General features: G+C 45.4%; 1 protein-coding gene across 3 annotated transcripts in view; it reads left to right on the top strand.

Annotated features, from left to right (window-relative positions):
- Nucleotides 1–14,945, top strand: part of impact (impact RWD domain protein) — a 46,844-nt gene extending 31,899 nt beyond the window's left edge. For 2 of the 3 annotated variants that reach the window (XM_087986745.1, XM_087986744.1), the window contains exons 8-11: nt 6,144–6,217; nt 8,798–8,888; nt 10,425–10,559; nt 14,753–14,945. In XM_087986745.1, coding sequence (XP_087842871.1) covers nt 6,144–6,217; nt 8,798–8,888; nt 10,425–10,559; nt 14,753–14,812 — 360 coding nt within the window. In that variant the 3' untranslated portion in view covers nt 14,813–14,945. The remainder of the gene's footprint in view (nt 1–6,143; nt 6,218–8,797; nt 8,889–10,424; nt 10,560–14,752) is intronic. The other variant, XM_087986746.1, reaches the window with a different exon arrangement.
- The last annotated feature ends 5,873 nt before the right edge of the window (nt 14,946–20,818 follow it).

Below are 20,818 nucleotides of genomic sequence, written 5' to 3'. Positions count from 1 at the left end.
CTGTTTGAATAAACAAAAGCTTGGGTTCGACTATTCCCTGGTGCATTTTTCATAATGATGGCTCTGCCAATCAACGTCTGTTTTCTCATGCAGTATAAATTGATGTTCCTTTTGAGATTTGGTGTTCTTGTGATTTGGTGCTGATGAAAGCTTCAACAACGTGCCTCTTTACCTCAATGTCCCTTCAGGATCCCAGTAGAGGAGAATCTAATTAATGCAGTGTGTTATGATCTGGAACATGATGCCTGAAAGGACAGTGGGAGCAGCCTTGATAGGAACTTCCAAAAGGGAATTGGAGAAATGGATGGAATTTGCTGAGATATGGGAAGAGAGCAGAAGGGATTGGGATTAATCAGGCTGCTCTCTCCAAGAGCCAGCACAGACATGATGGGCTAAACAGCCTCCTGTTGCACTCTTGATATTCTGCGATCTGGGAAGGCTCCCTCGGTTACTTGGCCATTTGAAGTTTTAACAACCTCATCAAAATCATTTTATCAGTAGAATAAATATATCACTGATGAGTTTGATAATGAGTTAAGGGCTGATTGGAAAAAGAAAATGTTTATAATGATGAGGAAGGCCTTTGTTTATATAAAAAACACATCTCCAAAGAGAATTTAATTGAAATTTTATGAGCTCTTTAAGAACTTTTTGATTTGAAAAGAGATTTTAATTTCTCTTCGCAAACTATAACCCATACTACATTAACTTGGCATTTTTATCCTCGCCCCTACGTTAATATATAATGATGGTAAGATATCAAATTAGGCTTTTGAAATCAAAGGAGAAAAGACTTGATTAAGGCTGATTTGATGCTTCATGAATACTTTGATGTCCATTTAGAGTTGCAGCCTTTGTATAATTTATGAAGTTGTAGCAAAATGCACCACAAAGTAAGGGAGTGAATACAGCCAATTATGGGCCTAATGAAAAGTCTGCTTATCTCCCAGAATTAAGTGCTGACCAGAAAAAAGATATCATTAAGTATTCAGGTTCATTTATTTGCATTAATTGTTGATTTATAGAAAAGCAAAAACAAATTTATTTTGCAAATTTGCTTATTTGTAGATGGGCCTAGCAAATTTGTTTATACTTTTTATGTGGATTTTTGCAAGTTGAAACAACAGGCAGTCTTGGGAACAGTGATCCTTCCCCCTGTCCATTTGATGCTAGCTCTTTCAAAGTGCAGCCAGGTTAGCCCTTCTCTTGCTCTCTCTCTTCTCCATCAATTATTGGTCATGGTCCCTTTTTGAAAGTTGCCAATTAATTTGTATGGCCTAATGATAAATTCCAAAGTTTGGGAAGAGATTGTAGCAATATTCCAGAGAATCCCTACAGTGTGGAAGAAGGCCATTCAGCCCATCAAACCCACACAGACCCCACCCCCATCCTTGTAACCTGCATTTCCTATGGCTAACCCACCTAGCTTGCATATCCCTGGACACTCTGGGCAGTTTAGCATGACCACCCATTTAACCTGCACATCCTTGGACTGTGGGAGGAAACTGGAGCACCTGGAAAAAACTCTCATAGACATGGGCAATACGTGCAAGCTCTACAGACAGTCACCCAAGGGTTGAGTGGCCAGGTCCCTGGTGCTGTGGGGCAGAAGCGCTAACCACTGAGTCACTGTGCTGCCCCTGAAGTATGTACTGGAGAGATCCTGAGGCAGCAGGTATGAAGAGACCTTTTGAGAATAGGTTTTGGAATTGAGCAAAAGAAAAGAATTGCCTTTAGGGGTAAAATCTATCACATTGTAAGAAACAGGAGCAAGAGGAGGCCATTCAGCCCATTTGAACCTTCTCCACTTTCTTGCTCTCCTTCGCCAATACCCTTGATGTCTTTGTCGTCAAACATCTGTCAAACTCAATGACCCAGCCTCTGGAGAAGAGAATTCCCAAGCTTTGAGGGAAGAAATTTTTCCTCATCTCAATCTTAAATGGGAAAAGGTTTAAAATTTCCCAGTTCTAAAGCCCCAGCTCCCTCCCGAGAGGATGAATCCTCCCAGCATCCGATTTGTCTTGCCCACTCAATCTTCTATTTCAGTCAGACCAATACTCGTTCTTCTCAGCTTCAATGGTATTGGTCCAACCTTCTCAATGTTTTCTCCCAACGCAAACCCTTTCTCCCTGGGAATCATCCTGGAGAACCTTCTATGAACAGTCTCACTGCTGTCCTCTACGGATGTAGTAACTCATTTGTACATCTAATCACCATCTCTTGTAATAAAGGCCAACGTTTAAGTTGCCTTCTCTAACTGTTTTCCTTATTCTTTTGTGGGATGTGACTATCGCTGGCAAGACCATCACTGGTTGTCCATCCCTGATGGTCCTTCAGCAGGTTGGCTTGCTTGGCCTTTTCAGGGGGGAGTTAACAGTAATTGCTCTGGACTTGGACACCCATGCAGGCCAGACTAGGTAAGCATGGGAGATTTCATTCCCTAAAGGACATAATGACCCCTATGAGTTTTTACAAGAATCAATTATGGTTGTCATGGTCACCACTGACAACAAAACCAAAAGATATAAGTAGCAGAAGCAGGCCATTCAGCCCCTTAAGTCTGCTCTACTATTCAATAAGACCATGGCTGGTCTGATAATCCTCAACTCCACCTTCCTACCTTTTCCCTTTAATCCTTGATACATACTAATGAAAAATCTGCCTGTCTTTGCTTTGAATACACCTAATGACCCAGTTATCATTCAAAATGGAGCCCCTGAAATGTGGAAGAATTATAAACTGTGAAGATGGAAGTCCAAAAGGACATTTACAAGTTGGTGGAATGGGTGGACAGGTAGCAGGTGAGGGTCAATGTAGTGAAGTGTCAGGTGATACACTTTGGTAAGAAGAACATTGTACCCCAACTTTGCCTTTCAGTCTAAAAGGGGGTGCAGCAGCAGGGTGCTCTTGATTATTTTTGTGCACAGATCATTGAATGTGGCAGAGAGCAGTAAATAAAACATACAGTATCCTTGTCGTTATTAGTAGGGGCCTGTTAAACTTGTACAAGATATGAGTAAGGTCTCATCCAGAGTATTGTGTACAGCTGTGGGTGCCACATTATGGGAAAGAGGTGACTGCATTAGAGAGAGTGCAAAAGCAGCTTACAAGAATATCTTCAGGGATGAGAAATCTCAGCGATGAAGATACATGGAAGAACTTGAGACTTTCACCTTTCAGAGAAGAAGGCTGAGAGGAAATTGGATAGAGGTTTTTTCAAAATTGTGAGTGGGCTGGTCAGAGTACAGAGGGAGTAACTGTTTTTGCTTGTAACAGGAACAACAAGAGGTTGTAGATTTATTCCTTATCAGTATCCTTGGGTGGGGGGGGTTCCCCAAGGACTGGACTTGCCACATAAACAGTAGCAACAAGAGCAAGTCAGAGGCTATAAATACTGCAGCGAGTAACTCACTTTCTGACTCCCCAAAACCTGTCTACCATCTACAAGGCATAAGTCAGTGTGATGGAATACTCCCCAGTTGCCTGGATGAGTGCAGCTCCAACAACACTCAAGATACTTGACACCATTCTGGACAAAACAGCCCACTTGATTGGCACCACACCCACAAACATTCACTCCCTCCACTGCCAATGTTCAGTAGCAGCAGTGTGTACTATCTACAAAATGCACTGCAGAAATTCACCAAAGATCCTCAGACAGCACCTTCCAAACCCACAACCACTTCCATCTAGAAGGACAAGGGCAGCAAATACATGGAACACCACCCCTTGCAAGTTCCCCTCAAAACTACTCATCATTCTGACCTGGAAATATATCGCCGTTCCTTCAGTGTCACTGGGTCAGAATCCTGGAATTCCCTCCCTAAGGGCATTGTGGGTCTACCTACAGCACATGGACTGCAGCAGTTCAAGAAGGCAGCTCAGCCCCACCTTCTCAAGGGGCAACTAGGGGCGAGGGAATAAGTACAGGCTCAGCCAGTGCCACCCACAACCATGAATGGACTTTTAAAAATTAAAGGTCATAAATTATAGAGAGGATTTTTTTTGTCAGTGTGCATTCATCCCACTAAAAAGGGCATTTAATTTTCAACTTCCTGACCCTCTGCAACAAGGCATTTCTTAACTGTTCTTAATTCTGAGTTAGTCTTCACTATTCCTCCATGGGCAAGCTATTTCCTGTAAGCAGTTGCAATGTGAATTAGTTAGTTTAGTTTGGCTATGGCTCAATTCTGATGACTTGAGACATGAATGACACAAATATATGTGGGCAGGAAAGCTTCACGGTTTAATGAGACTATCGAGTGTGACACATCAGGCAGGAGAGAAGCTGAGGGATTGGGGATCACTGATCCACAAGAGATTGGTTTGGCAATTGGATACCATTTCCTCCCTTGGATATGAAAGGCTCCCCCTGCTCTCGGCACCTATTAGCACAATTGCACAATTCTTTGAATGTGTTTTAGCAATGGGAAAGCAGCCAACGTGGAACATATTTAAAGATTTTTCTTTGCAGAAACTGTCATACTCATCACAAGCCTTTCACATCTGACTCCCCTCAAACTTCATTTTGCTAAATCATAAATCAGATTTTCACTGTTTCTTGATTCTCATTGAGTTCACAAATGATATCTAGGACTGTGACAAAAGTGACCTGTCCTCCTCATCCTCCTAGGTTTGTACACAGGTGACCACTCTAACCTCCTCCCCACCCACGCGCACACACCCTGGCACTCCCAGCAATGCTGTCATTCCAGCTGGGGGTGCTGCTCCCCCCAGTCCCATTCATATCCATCGAATCACTAGCAATGGTTTTTCTGAACTGGGTGCCCTTGAGGCATGGTGGGCCCTTACCAATAGCAGATTCAAGCTCCAACACAGCCTGTATTGTCATGACCTGGAGTATCCTCTACTCTGCCATTACCATCAAGCTGGGGCCCAGCTCTGGCTAAAGGAGACATTCAGAAGAAAGGATCCAGGTCCAAGCCCCACCTCCTGCAGATGTTGAGCCGCAATATCTCTGACCAGAGCGGTTAGAAAATATCTGTGAAATCTTTACCCTAGATGGCTCATGTGGTGCAGTGGTAGTGTCCCTTCCTCTGGACTGAGAGGCCTGGGTTCATGTCCCCCTCTGCTCCATCTCTGAATGGGTTGATTAGAAAATATCCACCAGGGTATTGCAACAGGAGGAACTAGATGTGTCAGCCTGGTGAAGTCACTAAACAGGATGACTTGTGTGCTAAACAGCAGATTGTCAGGGCTAAAAGTCGTACAGCTGACCAATCCTACATGCCCTGTATTCCTGTCACATCCAGTCGTAAATAACGGTGGACCAGCACACAATTTTACAAAGCTACAATGCAGGGTGACTTGCAGTGAGGTCCTCAACTCTCATATTCTAGTCTCCAACTGATTCAGTTTGCTCCACACAGCTTATACACTGAGCTGCCACAAGTCAAAGAGTGAGCCATCAAGACCGTATCAGAGATGTACTCCTCCTTCATGATCCTCATCAGCACAGTGAAGATCATAAGTGAAGAACGGGTTAAAGAGGGCTGATACTAAAACACAATCCTACTTCACTCCATTTGATGTCTCAAACTGAGTTGTTGACCCGCGGTTTAAATTAACTCAGCCCATTGTGAGACAGCGGTATGAATGTTATTGGGCAATCACGTTGGACCAGCACTCACCAGCGGCCCCACCATGTGGACTGTTTCTTCAGTCTTTGAGGTCAACGAAATGGTGTTCTGTTTGAGGTGATTGTCCTGGATGTGTCTCCCTGTGACCATGGTGTGGTGTGATCAGAGTTAAAGCCACACTGAGCCGTTTCTGCCCCAATGCCAAGTTTGTTCAGGATGGTCTGTTCGGAGGCCTCCCCTGCTAAAGGTGAGAGTGAAATTGCTCTGTTATTGCTGCTGGCTTTGATATTGCAGTGAGCTACAAGTGTGACAACACAGGAGTCATTTGGCATCTCTTCCCCATTCCTCACACACAGGAGAATATGGAAATGCTAATACTTTCCTTTTCCACACTCTGATCCAAATTCGCAGCCAGTAAAAATACCTGGGATTGTAGAGTGAAGGGTATCCATTATTTTGAATTTAATTTTAGTCCTGCAGATGCTACAAACCTACTGCAGAACTCAGAGGTTTAGATGTTTGTCTGCTTTGTCTCCTCTTTAGGTGAAACTGCTTCTACAGGAACTTTATCAGAACAAAAAGATTGCCAATGCCACACACAACATCTATGCTTACAGGTACAGCAAAGGCCAATTGGTTCAGGCACGTCAGGAATTTTGTAACATTTGAATGATGGTCAAAATTGAATAAGAAATGTATCACTGAAAAAAACAACTTGTCACTGAGCTGGAATCGAGAGGCCCGGGTAATGCTGTGTAGTGTCAAAACAAAATACACTGGATGGTGGAGATCTGAAATAAAAAGAGAAAATGCTGGAGAAACCCTGCAGATGTGGCAGTGCCTGTGGAGGGAAAGGAACAGAGTTAATGTTTTGGGTCCATTATGACTCTACTTTGTAATTGAAAGGAGCTGGAAAAGGGTGGATTTTATTCTCTTGACAAAGGGCGAGGGTACCCAGAGCAAAAGACAAAACCAGTGACAAGGATGATAAAGAAATTATTGAGATGTGGAATAGGTGTCAATGTTTGGTGTAATAAGGAGAAAATGGGTCTGCTGTGCCAGCCAGGGAGGGTGGGGACTGTAAGAATAAAAGGCTGGAGTTCGTGCTCTGAAGTTCTGGAATTTAATGTTCGAGGCTGGAAGGTTAACACTAGGTTCTGCATTCTGATCTGTTACCCTAATGTATTTCTGTAAGGTATAATTTGTCTGGTTAGCACACAATGCAATACTTTTTACTGTTTCTCAGTACATGCGACAATAATAAACCACATCATATCAAAGTGGCTCAGCAGCAAACGAGGTGTTGTTCCTCACGATTGGGTTGAGCTTCATTGGAGCACTGTAACATAATCCAGCACACAAATGTTAGCTAGGTGAGACTAGTACAGTTTGGGACTTTGGTCAGCATAGACTGTTGGACCGAACGGTCTGTTTCCAGGCTGTGTGACTCTGACTGTATATGGACTACTCTGAACACAAGGTTCCCACACCCACACAGCTGGTGGTGGAATTTACATTAAGTTAATGAATCTGCAATTAGCAGTCCAGCAGAGACCATGAAACCACTGTCAATTATTAGCTGTTATATTGGGTTTGTGGCAGGTGATGAGGGAATCAACAAGAGGGAAAAACATACTTAACCTCATCTTTACCAGTCTGCTGGTTGCAGATGCATCCATGAAAATATTGGTAAGAGTGTCGACCGCACTGTCCTTGTGGAGACAAAATCCCACCTTCACATTGAGAATACCCTCCATCGTGTTGTCTGGCACTATCACCATGCTAAATGGGACAGACTTCAAACAGATCTAGCAACTCAAGACTGGACATCCATGAGGCGCTGTAGACCACCAACAGCAGCAGAATTGTACCTCCAGAACAATCTGTAACCTCACGGCCCGGCATATCCCCTACTCAGCCAGGGGATTCCACAACTATCGCCATCCTCAATTGCACATCAGTGCACAATACAAGCCTGAGGCATTCCCAATGATCTTCAGCCAGAAGTGCCGAGCAGATGATCCATCTCGGCTGCCTCCAGAGATCCTGGTGCCAGTCTTCGGCTAATTCGATTCACTCGACGTGATATCGGTTAAAGGCAACTGTTACTGCATTGACGGTAGGGTGATGAGGAGTTATACCAGATTCAAAATATTAATTAGGTCTCTCTCTCTCTCCACCAATGCTGCCATACCTGTTGAGTTTCTCTAGCTGTTTATGGTTTTATTTATTGTGGCTGACAACATACTGAAGACGTGTGCTCCCGAACTTGCTGCTCCCCGCGTTAAGCTCTTCCAGTGCAGTTACAGCACTGACATCTACCCAACAATGTGGAAAATTGCCCAGGTTTGTCCTGGAAAAGTTTTGTTTTTGTTCACCCCTGGCAAATGTGTAAAGAGGGGAGGCGGTGACGTAATGGTAGTAATGTCACTTGTCTAGCAATCCAGAACTGCAGGTTGATGTTCTGGAGAAATGCGTTTAAATCCTATTGTGGCAGATGGTGGCATTTTAATTTGGCAAACAATCTGGAATTCAATGCGAGACTAAAGTAACCATGTAACCATTATCAATAATGATTGGAAACCCATCTGGTTCACCAATGTCCTTCAGGAAAGGAAATCTGTCATCCTTACCTCGTCTGGCCTCCACATGACTCCTGACCCTCAGCAATGTGGTTGACTCTTGAGTGCCCCCCGCAAGCCACTATGTCAGATGGCAATTAAGGTTGGGCAGCAAATATCATTCTTGTGTGGATACCCACATCCCATGAAAGAATAGTAGAGAATCTTGAGGACTTGTTGTTTTGTGTTACGTCGTGTCTGTGGCAGGCATGACTTGCCACAGGGAAGTTGTCCAGATTACATTTCCATCGTAAACCACATTTGGAAGCTTCCAGAAACTCGGCTGACTGGCATTCTAAATGTCAGGTGACGCTTGGCAGCAACGGTAAGGATTAACATGTTAAAAACTCATGTTAAAAAGGGCATGCCTGCTTTAGATTTTATTTTTAAAATTGAGACACCCTCAGGTATGCTTGATGTGACACCAGTGTCAAAGATTATAATTGTAAAAAATTAATTTGCTATTGCCGATGCTATACATTTTAAGTGATAGCAGCATAGACGTGTGTATTTTGATCTGTAATTGTGGGAGTGTTCATTGGAATAATGACTAGAGTGTGGGGATTAATTGTGTAGGATACATTGCGAGGACAAACAGACATTCCTGCAAGATTGTGAAGATGATGGAGAAACTGCAGCTGGTGGTCGTCTTCTGCATTTACTGCAGGTAACTGAGCATTTCTGAGCTTTATCGGGGGCTGATGGTGTCGGTCGTGGTGTCACTGCTGTAGGAAGCCAGAGCCTTCGCTCTTGAGGACATGAGTTCAAATCCAACTATGATATAATAAAATAAACCAATAGTTGAATAAAGTACTAGTCAAATGGCAGTCATCTTGATTGTAATAAATACCCACCCTTTGGGCAATTAGGGATGGGCATTGATTGCTGGTCTTGGCGATGCCCATATCCTTTGAGTGAATTGGAGAAAGCAAATTATTTCTGTTACTTCTACCAAAGTGGATACAAGTCGTTCTGTTATCATGTACGTTTTGTCAACACAAATTCACTGTAATGCAATTGACAAATTGGGGACGCTGTTCCTACAGCACAAACTTTTTAAACGTATGTTGGCTGGAGTGCAACTACATCACTAACACTTTAAGCGCTGTTGGTAAATTGTGATTTTTCTATCACATGGGGTTGCCCAAGAACGCAACCATTGTGTTATAGAAGAACTGACTGTATCTCAGTATTCCTGATGAAGGGCTTTTGCCCAAAACGTCGATTTTCCTGCTGCTTGGATGCTGCCTGACCTGCTGTGCTTTTCCAGCATCACTCTAATCCTGACTGTATCTCATATTTGTCTGCCTTTTTTAAAAAATAATTTATTATCCCTTCCCTAATTGTCCCTTGAGAAGGTTGAGCTGCCTGCTGTTATTTTCTAATTGGCCTGTTCAGAGATGTTACTGGAGCCAGTAAGACTTGAACTCTGATCTCCTGGTCCAGAGGTCGAGTGTGAGTACTTTGCCTTCTTGAATGACTGCCACCCATTATGTGTGGGTAGACCAATAATCCTATTGGGGAATGAGTTCCATAATTTTGACACACATCTGCTGTGTTTTTGCCGACTCGCTCAGTCTGTGGAAATCCTCTTGAAGCTGCTTTGTACTTCCTCATTGTACACATTCCCCACTTAGCTTTGCGTCCTCACAACCTTGGAAATGTTTCATTCGGTCCCCATGTCCAGGTCATTGATCTATATTGTGATCAGCTGGGGCTGAAGTCCTGATCCTTGTGGTACCCACTAGCCACAGTCTGCCAAAGCAAGGATACCCTTATTCCATGAAAGGATACATTTTTTAAAAAGTAGATACATACAAAATTAAGGAAGTAATGATCAACTTTTACAGAAAGAATGAAGAATGTTTGAGTAATTGTTCCCTGCATCCTTTTCAGGGAATTGTGTCCTTTCTATAATGGGCTGTTTTCAGAATTAGGAGAAAGTGAGGAGTTTTGAATCTTCACTGGGAGGTAGAATTAGACGGTGCTGGGTGCGCAGACGATGAGGTTAGAGGCTGTGGTTGGGAGATTCTCGACTGTGGTCAGATTTAGACAGAGGACTCCAAATGGTATCCAGTCTGTGATTTATGGAGCCTCTTAAAGTGAGATTTCAATCAACTGATCTTGTCTTTCATTTACATCTCTGCGATTATTAGTAAAGATTAAATGCGACCTTTCCTTACATAACGTTTTACTTCAACAGATTTTGGATGCACGTAACGTGCTGGTGGTTGTTTCGCGGTGGTACGGAGGAATCTTACTGGGCCCTGATCGCTTCAAGCACATTAATAACTGTGCCAGAAATATCCTTGTTGATGAAGGTTACGCCGAACTTGCAGTAAGACCAAAGACACAATGCATAATAGCTCAGACTGCAGTGATGGGTACAGCTGACAGAAGGATAAAAGGAAGGTGTTAACACTGAGGAAAGATTGAACAGACCGGGTGCCTTCCCCTGAGAAATGAGGAGTGACTAGGGGGACTAGGGGGAGGCGGTGGTGGGGAGTGCTGGGCTTTCTGTTTAAAATTATGAAAGTATTTAGAGAAGATGGAAGAGCAATGGTGAGCACTTTTAGAAAGGCCTACAAGATCCTGATCTAATATAGATTTGTTACAATCAGTGACAGTAAGTGAAACCAAATCAGCCAAACTATCACTGGATTTGCAACGCAGTGAAATCAAAATATTCGTTGTTCCTAACCAAACTCTACAAATGACAGATCTTACACACAAAGTTTATAACTTAAACAAAAATTAACAATTTATTATTAATACTGTAACTTTAGATGAACAAAGCTAAGCAACAAGCTAAGCTAATGAGTATCTTTTTTCACACACATACAGGTAGACCAACACAGTTAAGGGGTGATTTAAAAAGAAGAATGAAAAAAAATTGTAATCTACTAATTAAACACTTTCAAACGGTGAATGCCAAGTCTTCATGCAGTCCTTGGATAAGGATTTCCCTTTAGGGAAGGAAATCAGCTGTCCCTTACTTGGGTCTGGCCTACACATGACTCCAGATCCATAGCAATGTCGTTGAGTTTCAACTCACCTCTGGGCAATTTGGATGGGCAATAAATGCTGACCTGGCCAGTGACACCCAGATCCCATGAACAAATATTTTTGCCGCTGTTCTGACCATTGGGCCAATTCCTGATGTGCAGAGCCCACCATAGAGAACGATACTGTGCTTGCGTGGGTGTCTTGGGGGGGGGGGGGGGGGGCTTTAAAGAAATTCTTTACACATCTTGCTTAATTCAAATTTGGGATTTTGTTCTGGCTTTTTAAAATAATTTCTGTATGAGGGTGCTAATTTTCTCCACAGAACCTACCTTCTCCATGCCAATTTGAAATTGCTACAGTCTATTTTTCTTGGGACTATACTTTTCAACATCAAGCTGCATCTGCCGTAACTCAATAATAAATAGGAACAGGTGTAGGCCATTCGGCCCCTTGTGCCTGCTCACCCATTCAATAGGATCGTGGCTGATCCGACATTCTTTTCTGCCCTTTCCCCGTAATCTTTTGATTCCCCGACTGATCTAGAATCTATCAGTCTCAGCCTTAAATATACACAAGGACTCTGCCCCCACAGCTCTCTGAGGCAAGGAGTTCCAAAGACCCCGAACCCTCAGAGAGAAGAAATTCCTCCTCATCTCAGTCTGAAATTGGTGCCCCTTTATTCTGAGACTGTACCCTCTGCTCCTAGACTCACCCATGAGGGGAGAAAGTGAGGTCTGCAGATGCTGGAGATCAGAGCTGGAAATGTGTTGCTGGAAAAGCGCAGCAGGTCAGGCAGCATCCAGGGAACAGGAGAATCGACGTTTCGGGCATAAGCCCTTCTTCAGGAATGGGGAAAGTTTGTCCAGCAGGCTAAGATAAAAGGTAGGGAGGAGGGACTTGGGAGAGGGGCGTCGGAAATGTGATAGGTGGAAAGAGGTCAAGGTGAGGGTGATAGGTCAGACTGGGGTGGGGGCGGAGAGGTCGGGAAGAAGATCTCAGGTTAGGAAGGCGGTGCTGAATTTGATGGATTTGACTGAGACAGGGTGGGGGGAGGGGAAATGAGGAAACTGGTGAAATCCGAGTTCATCCCTTGTGGTTGGAGGGTTCCTAGCCGGAAGATGAGGCGTTCTTCCTCCAACCGTCGTTTTGTTGTGGTCTGACGATGGAGGAGTCCAAAGACCTGCATATCCTTGGTGGAGTGGGAGGGGGAATTGAAATGTTGAGCTACAGGGTGGTTGGGTTGGTTGGTCTGGGTGTCCCAGAGGTGTTCTCTGAAACGCTCCGCAAGTAGCCGGCCTGTCTCCCCAATATAGAGGAGGCCACATCGGGTGCAGAGGATGCAATAGATGATATGTGTGGAGGTGCAGGTGAATCTGTGGCGGATATGGAAGTTTCCTTTGGGGCCTTGGAGGGAGGTGATGGGGGAGGTGTGGGCACAAGTCTTGCACCTCCTGCGGTTGCAGGGGAAGGTGCCGGGAGTGGAGGTTGGGTTGGTGGGGGGTGTGGATCTGACGAGGGAGTCACGGAGGGAGTGGTCTTTACGGAATGCTGATAGGGGAGGGGAGGGAAATATATCCTTGGTGGTGGGGTCCGTTTGGAGGTAGCGGAAATGACGGCGGATGATGCGCTGTACATGGAGATTGGTGGAGTGGTAGGTGAGGACCAGTGGGGTTCTGTCCTGGTGGCGGTTGGAGGGGCGGGGTTCAAGGACGGAGGAGCGGGAAGTGGAAGAGATGCGGTGGAGGGCATCGTCGACCACGTCGGGGGGGAAATTGCGGTCCTTGAAGAAGGAGGCCATCTGTGTTGTGCGTTTTTGGAACTGGTCCTCCTGGGAGCAGATGCGGCAGAGTCGAAGGAATTGGGAGAATGGGATGGCGTTTTTACAGGGGGCAGGATGGGAGGAGGTGTAGTCCAGGTAGCTGTGGGAGTCGGTCGGTTTGTAGTAGATGTCCGTGTTGATTCCGCCGCCTGAGATGGAAATAGAAAGTTCGAGGAAGGGGAGGGAGGAATCTGAGACTGATTCCTCACTCCCCTTCCTCGTCCTTTCTATTTCCATCTCAGGCGACGGAATCAACACGGACATCTACTACAAACCGACCGACTCCCACAGCTACCTGGACTACACCTCCTCCCATCCTGCCCCCTGTAAAAACGCCATCCCATTCTCCCAATTCCTTCGACTCTGCCGCATCTGCTCCCAGGAGGACCAGTTCCAAAAACGCACAACACAGATGGCCTCCTTCTTCAAGGACCGCAATTTCCCCCCCGACGTGGTCGACGATGCCCTCCACCGCATCTCTTCCACTTCCCGCTCCTCCGCCCTTGAACCCCGCCCCTCCAACCGCCACCAGGACAGAACCCCACTGGTCCTCACCTACCACCCCACTAATCTCCATGTACAGCGCATCATCCGCCGTCATTTCCGCTACCTCCAAACGGACCCCACCACCAAGGATATATTTCCCTCCCCTCCCCTATCAGCATTCCGTAAAGACCACTCCCTCCGTGACTCCCTCGTCAGATCCACACCCCCCACCAACCCAACCTCCACTCCCGGCACCTTCCCCTGCAACCGCAGGAGGTGCAAGACTTGCGCCCACACCTCCCCCATCACCTCCCTCCAAGGCCCCAAAGGAAACTTCCATATCCGCCACAGATTCACCTGCACCTCCACACATATCATCTATTGCATCCTCTGCACCCGATGTGGCCTCCTCTATATTGGGGAGACAGGCCGGCTACTTGCGGAGCGTTTCAGAGAACACCTCTGGGACACCCGGACCAACCAACCCAACCACCCTGTAGCTCAACATTTCAATTCCCCCTCCCACTCCACCAAGGATATGCAGGTCTTTGGACTCCTCCATCGTCAGACCACAACAAAACGACGGTTGGAGGAAGAACGCCTCATCTTCCGGCTAGGAACCCTCCAACCACAAGGGATGAACTCGGATTTCACCAGTTTCCTCATTTCCCCTCCCCCCACCCTGTCTCAGTCAAATCCATCAAATTCAGCACCGCCTTCCTAACCTGAGATCTTCTTCCCGACCTCTCCGCCCCCACCCCAGTCTGACCTATCACCCTCACCTTGACCTCTTTCCACCTATCACATTTCCGACGCCCCTCTCCCAAGTCCCTCCTCCCTACCTTTTATCTTAGCCTGCTGGACAAACTTTCCCCATTCCTGAAGAAGGGCTTATGCCCGAAACGTCGATTCTCCTGTTCCCTGGATGCTGCCTGACCTGCTGCGCTTTTCCAGCAACACATTTCCATCACCCATGAGGGGAAACATCCTCGCAGCGTTGACCCTATCAAGCCCCTTAAGAATCTGATATGTTTCAATGTGATCACCTCCCATTCTTCTCACCTCCAGAGAATCCCAACTTGCCTCTCGATCGGAGATCATCCTCGTGAACCTTCTCCCATTGGGTGTCTGTGTCCCTTTGGAACTGGCTGCAACGTTCTGAGTCTCTCAGACGGTTTTATTATTGAACAATGCACTCAAATTTTTTTTTTTAACTTCAGGGTGAAGGGTCAAGGACATCAATAAAGAAGAAAAAGCCAAAGAACAAGAGGGGAAAATGATCAGAGGAAACAACATTGATATTTTATAATTAATGAGGAAAGTGAAAGCTCCGTTTTCAAATATCGGTGCCAGTCGTTTCACAACTGCAAAGACAGGAAAATGGAAAGACAGAAATAAACAAATCCAAAAGCACTCAACTCCTCTGTGTTTTATCTCATATTTCACAGAAAGTGGTTTTGCCTCCTCACAACCATGTGGTTGCCACTGGCTACACAGTCCCTGAGGATAATTCAAACCAAGACATTTATTTGCTCTAGGTTCCCTGGAGTCGTGGATAGGGGAAAGAAATTGAAGTCTCGAGTAAAAAGCCCTTTGCCCGTGAGCATTAATGTTTAAAGCAGACATTTTAAATTCATGCAGAATTCATGGTGTGTGTGTGTGTGTGTGTGGTATTCAAATAAATGTAGATGAACGCTTTGAAATGGCTGCTGCCTATAAAGATGGAACAAAGAAGTGAAGCCTTGCTCACTCAGAATAGTGGTCAAAGGCGTCTTGCTGAGGCAAGTGGTCATTGCAGATCTCCACAAGAAAGGACAGATGCTACAACAATGTATAGATCATGTGCAGTCCTGTTCTCTAGAGATAAATCCTGGCCACAGAATCATACAGCACAGAAGGAGATCATTTGGCCCGTCCTGCCTTTACTGGCCCTGTGAAAGAGCAGTCTGCTGTTTTCTCCAATTGCCGTTCAGATTTATCTGATTCCCCTTCGAGAGTGGCTTGGAGGAGAGCTTCCAGTGGGCAGTGTTTGTGTCTACCCTCTCTCCTGTATCCTCCCAACTGGGGGTGGTCATGGGCTTGGAAGGTGCAGTTTGTCAAATTGAAAGGTATTGAGTAAAGGCACGGTGGCACAGTGGTTAGCACTGCTGCCTCACAGCGCCAGAGACCCGGGTTCAATTCCCGCCTCAGGCGACTGACTGTGTGGAGTTTGCACATTCTCCCCGTGTCTGCGTGGGTTTCCTCCGGGTGCTCCGGTTTCCTCCCACAGTCCAAAGGTGTGCAGGTTAGGTGAATTGGCCATGCTAAATTGCCCGTAGTGTTAGATAAGGGGTAAATGTAGGGGTATGGGTGGGTTACACTTCGGCGGGTCGGTGTGGACTTGTTGGGCCGAAGGGCCTGTTTCCACACTGTAATCTAATCTAATCTAATCAATAGAACATGACTGCTATTTAAGTGAAAGTCCATTCGGTAAAAGGATAATGCCCATGGGTTTCGGAGTAGCTATCGTTTATTCTGCATTTAAAAATGAGATTGAACAAGTCCAGATAACAAGGGAGTATTTAGCTTTAAGTTATTGGGAGGAAAGATTCTTTCATCAAAGTTTCATTGTAGAACTGATGATGTAATCAAGAGTAGTCAGCATAGGTTTTAAATAGGAAGGTCAAACCTGATCCACCTCATTGAACACTTTGAATCGTTTAAAATTTAAAACTAAAGTAGATCAAGATAGAGTAATCAATACTTCATTATGTGCTGTGGCATCACGGTTTGGCCAATAATGAGGTGCAGTGGTTTGGGGGAGTACATGATGGGTGCCAATTCTGGGAGCAGGGCTAGCAGCGTGTGTGCAGGGTATTGGTTCACTCTGACACCACCCTCACTGCCCATTGTTTATTACCTACCGTTCACCTGGCTGTGTGGGCATGCCAGGAAGCACCAGGGGAATGCACACTGGGGGAGTAAGGGAATAGCCTGGCATCCTCTCTCCATGCAGGAACTGGACCTGATGCAGCCATACACTGCTGGATCAGTCAGCCTTTGCAGGGTGCAGTACCAGTGCTTTGAATAATGCCAGGGTGGTAATGATGTTTATAGATTAGATTACCGACAGTGTGGAAACAGGCCCAACAAGTCCACACTGACCCTCCAAAGAGTAACCCACCCAGACCCATTCCCCTACTTACCCCTGACTAATGCACCTAACACTATGGGCAACTTATTATGGCCAATTAACCTGACCTGCACATCTTTGGATTGTGGGAGGAAAGCATAGTACCCAGAGGAAACCCACAAAGATACAGGGAGAATGTGCAACCTCCACACAGAGAGTCGCCCGAGGCAGGAATTGAACCCGGGTCCCTGGCGCTGTGAGGCAGCAGTGCTAACCACTCTGCTGCCCGTAATGTCTCATTGAAAGTGGGATGCTAGTGGTGGAAGGGGATGTCTGGCTGGTGCCAGTGGGGACTGTAGTTTGGTTGTGAACATGACGGACGGGTGTCTTTTGGAGCAGGTGGTGAAATGAACCCAACAAGCACCCGCTCTGGTTTCCTTGTTGACTTTCCCTGATGGTGGGTGAGTGTGTGTGCGTGAGTGTGTGTGTGCGAGAGAGAGAGGAGGAGGGTGCAGCGTTGGCCTGTTAACAAGGTGTTAACACGAGTGAATGTCAATTGGGAACTCATCGCTGCCTAGTGGGAATCCCACTACTTTGCTCGAGAAGTTGCAATGCAGTGGTCTTGACGTGGAGATAGGCCTCTCCAATCCTCTCGTCAGTTTCTAACAGCAATCTCACCATTGACCCCAGCTTCTCAGAACCTGGTAAGAATTCAGCCACAGAGTGGGTGACTTCTTGATAATTCAATCTTAAGGTGTTTGCATAGCTGGTAAAACCTATTTATTGACAATCACTCATTGCCTTGAGCAGATAAATATCTTACTGAACCATTTGCAAAAGCAGTTAATAGTTAAGCAAATTGCTGTCAGCCAGACTGTGATAAGAACAATAGATTTCACTCACCATTCCTGGGCAATTACAGTGTAAATCCAGAAATTCTTAATGATTGGGGAATGCTCAGAGCAAGGGTTTATATGTAGCTCAACAGAAACAAAGGTTAATGCAACAAAAGATTTCCCAGACTGATTCTTGGGATGGTAGCACTGGCATGTCAAGAGAGACTGGTTCAGTTAGGGCTGTATTCACTGGAGTTTGAAAACCTATCAAATTCGAAAAGGACCAGACAGGTGAACACAGGAAGGATGTTCCCTATGACCAGGGAGTCCAGAACCAGGGGCCATAGTCCACGGATACAATTAGGACTGAGATGAGTGGCATGTTAGCTCAGTCATAGCATTGCGGCCCAACAGCGCCAGGGACCCAGGTTTGATTGGGTTAGATTCACTACAGTGTGGAAACAGGCCCTTCGGCCCAACAAATCCACACCGACCCTCCGAAGAGCAACCCACCCAGACCCATTCCCCAACATTTACCCCTTCACCTAACACTACGCGCAATTTAGCATGGCCAATTCACCTAACCTGCACATCTTTGGACTGTGGGAGGAAACTGGAGCAAACCCACACAGACACGGGGAGAATGTGCAAACTCCCCACAGACAGTTGCCTGAAGCGGGAATTGAACCTGGGTCTCTGGCACTGTGAGGCAACAGTGCTAACCACTGTGCCACCGTGCCACCCACAGCCTTGATTCCAGCCTTGGGCGACTATCTGTGTGGAGTTTGCACAATCTCCCGTGTCTGCATGGGTATCCTCTGGGTGCTCCAGTTTCCTCACACAGTCCAAAGATGTGAGGGTTAGGTGGACTGACCATGCTAAATTGCCCATAGTTTCAGGGATGTGTAGATTAGGTGGGTTAGCCATGGGAAATGCAGGGTTACAGGGAGAGAGTTGGGGGCTAGGTCTGGGTGTAATGTTCTTTGGTGGGTAGGTGCAGACTCAATGGGCTGAATGTAGGGGTTCTATGAGGAGAAATGTCTTCACCCAGAGAGTGGGGAGCCTGCGGGATTCTCTGCCACAGAAATGGTTGAGGCCAAAACATTGAATGTTTTCAAGAAGGAGTTAGATACAGTTCCGAGGGCTAAAGGGATCAAAAGGTATGGGGAAAAAGCAGGAACTGGGGACTGAGTTAGAAGATTGGCCATGATCATAATAATGGGTACAGCAGGCTTGAAGGGCTGAATGGCCTATTCATTCTCCTGTTTCTATGGAAGCAGCATCAATCCAGTAGCCAGTTGCAGAAATAGACAACTGATGTGTTTCTCCATTTCCTAAGCTGATTGGCCAACTTGTGTTTTAATAACAGTCTGCATTGCCACTAATTTACCACGAAGATGTGTCTTGTTCAAATTATTTCTGCAAATAATCTACCAGAAGATTACCATAACAGAAATTATTATTTGTGTCGATTTTATAGTCCAGAGCTTCACAATTAGTTTCCCAGTAGTTAAGGAGTAAGTTAATGCTTTGACGTGAGAAGTCAAAATTCTCAGGAGATTAAAGATCTGCACACAGTTCAAATAATGAAGCATAAACAATAGTTTTATTTTTCCCAGCAAAGTCCTGCCAATATATGTGTAAATTCCCTCTGTGTTCAATTATACAGTATAACAATAACACAACTCATTTTTGTACATTCTTTCCTGAAAACAAATCAATAAAAACTATCGACAAATGAGATGCTTTTGGAGTGGTGGAAGACTGGGGAATTCTTTACAGAAAGTTATTGCTGTCAGTTCTTTTCAGGAGCAGAACCCAAAAGGAAACTTCATTTTGTACACTGAGATGATGTTCTTAGGTTCCCATACCTCAGAGTTAAAGGCTGGCATCAACTAGGCAGAGCCGCAAAGGAACAGATAATAATCAAGAGCTGACACAAGTCACTTCAGGGAAGAAAGGTGTTTGCCAAATCTCCTAGAGAACTGTGCAGTGGCGATGGACGAGCATTTGAATTTATGTAGTGCCTTTAAACACTTCTGAAGATCCCAAAGCACTCTTCCAGTCAATTCAGGATGATTGATGTTGCCCATGTAGGAAGTGCGGTGGCCCATTAGTAGAAAGCAAACTCCCACAAACAAGAGTGAATTCATGAACAGGTTGTCTGCAGCTTGGTGACGTTGATTGAGAGATAAGCACCAGCTCAGGTGGTGCCCCCACAATGGACCTGGGCTACCTCCTTTTCACCTGGAAGGGCAGTCTCAAACCAATCCCAGCACCTCCGACTGCAGTGCTGACCAACTACTGCACCCAGAGGAAATTCGCAGAGACATTTGAAGCAATCTGACACAGTAATTACAGAGGATCCAACAGCAGGAGAGTTGGTATCAGGAGGATGCAGAAATAATTGGCTAAAGAATTGGAGAGGAGGTGAAGAGATTTTGTTTGCGTTGAGTTATGATCTGGAGTGCACTGCTTGACAGAGCAGTAGAAACTGATTCAATACTTATTCCAAAGGTGGAAATGATAACATGTCGGGATTTACAGGGCTGGAGGGGAAAGGATATACAGATTAGGATTAACTGAATAGCTCTTAGTGCTGGCAAAGCTAGGATAGGCTAAATGGTCTCCATTCCTCTAGCCTCTGTACCAGCTGGTAGGACAGGAGATGCTATTAAACTTTGGCTATTGCAGATGACGGTGTTTGATTTTATTTACAACATACTCATCAGCAATGGTTAATGTTTTTATTTTAAGTGCTTCATAGTTATTACTAAGTACATTGAGGGGCAGTGGTGATGTCACTGGAATAGTACTCCAGAACTTAAGGGTAATGTCCTGGGTTCAAATCCTACCAGAGCAGGTGGTTAAATTTAAATGCAATACAAATCTGGAACTTGAAAAAAAACACAGCTATCCTAATGTCACTGAGCCCATCTGCTTCACTGATGTCCTCTAGGGAAGGAAATCTGCTATCTTTACCTGGTCTGGGTCTCCAGACCCACAGCAAATGACTTTTAACTGGCCTCTGGGAAATCAGGATTCGATAATAAATACTGGATTTGCCAGCAAACCCCACATTCCCCTGAATTAATTTTTAAAAACTCATTGAGCACAGCACACCACAGAGTGACTTCTCCATCAAGTACATATCTGGCAGTATCTGTGGAGTGAGGAACAGAGTTAATGCTTCGAGTCTGGTCTGACTTCTTCAGAAGCTGAATTCCTGAGGGCAGGCTTCCTGAGAAGTTGAGCAATCTCGATGGGCTGAATGGCCTATTTCCACTTCTGCATCTTATGTTGGACTTGGAATATTAACCTTGTGTCTCTCTTTCTCT

The sequence above is a fragment of the Chiloscyllium plagiosum genome, unplaced genomic scaffold (genome assembly GCF_037043375.1).
Source record: "Chiloscyllium plagiosum isolate Xiang-an unplaced genomic scaffold, Cpla_swu_hap1 HiC_scaffold_4, whole genome shotgun sequence".
Taxonomy (NCBI): domain Eukaryota; kingdom Metazoa; phylum Chordata; class Chondrichthyes; order Orectolobiformes; family Hemiscylliidae; genus Chiloscyllium; species Chiloscyllium plagiosum.
This window is presented reverse-complemented; position numbering and strand designations above follow the sequence as displayed.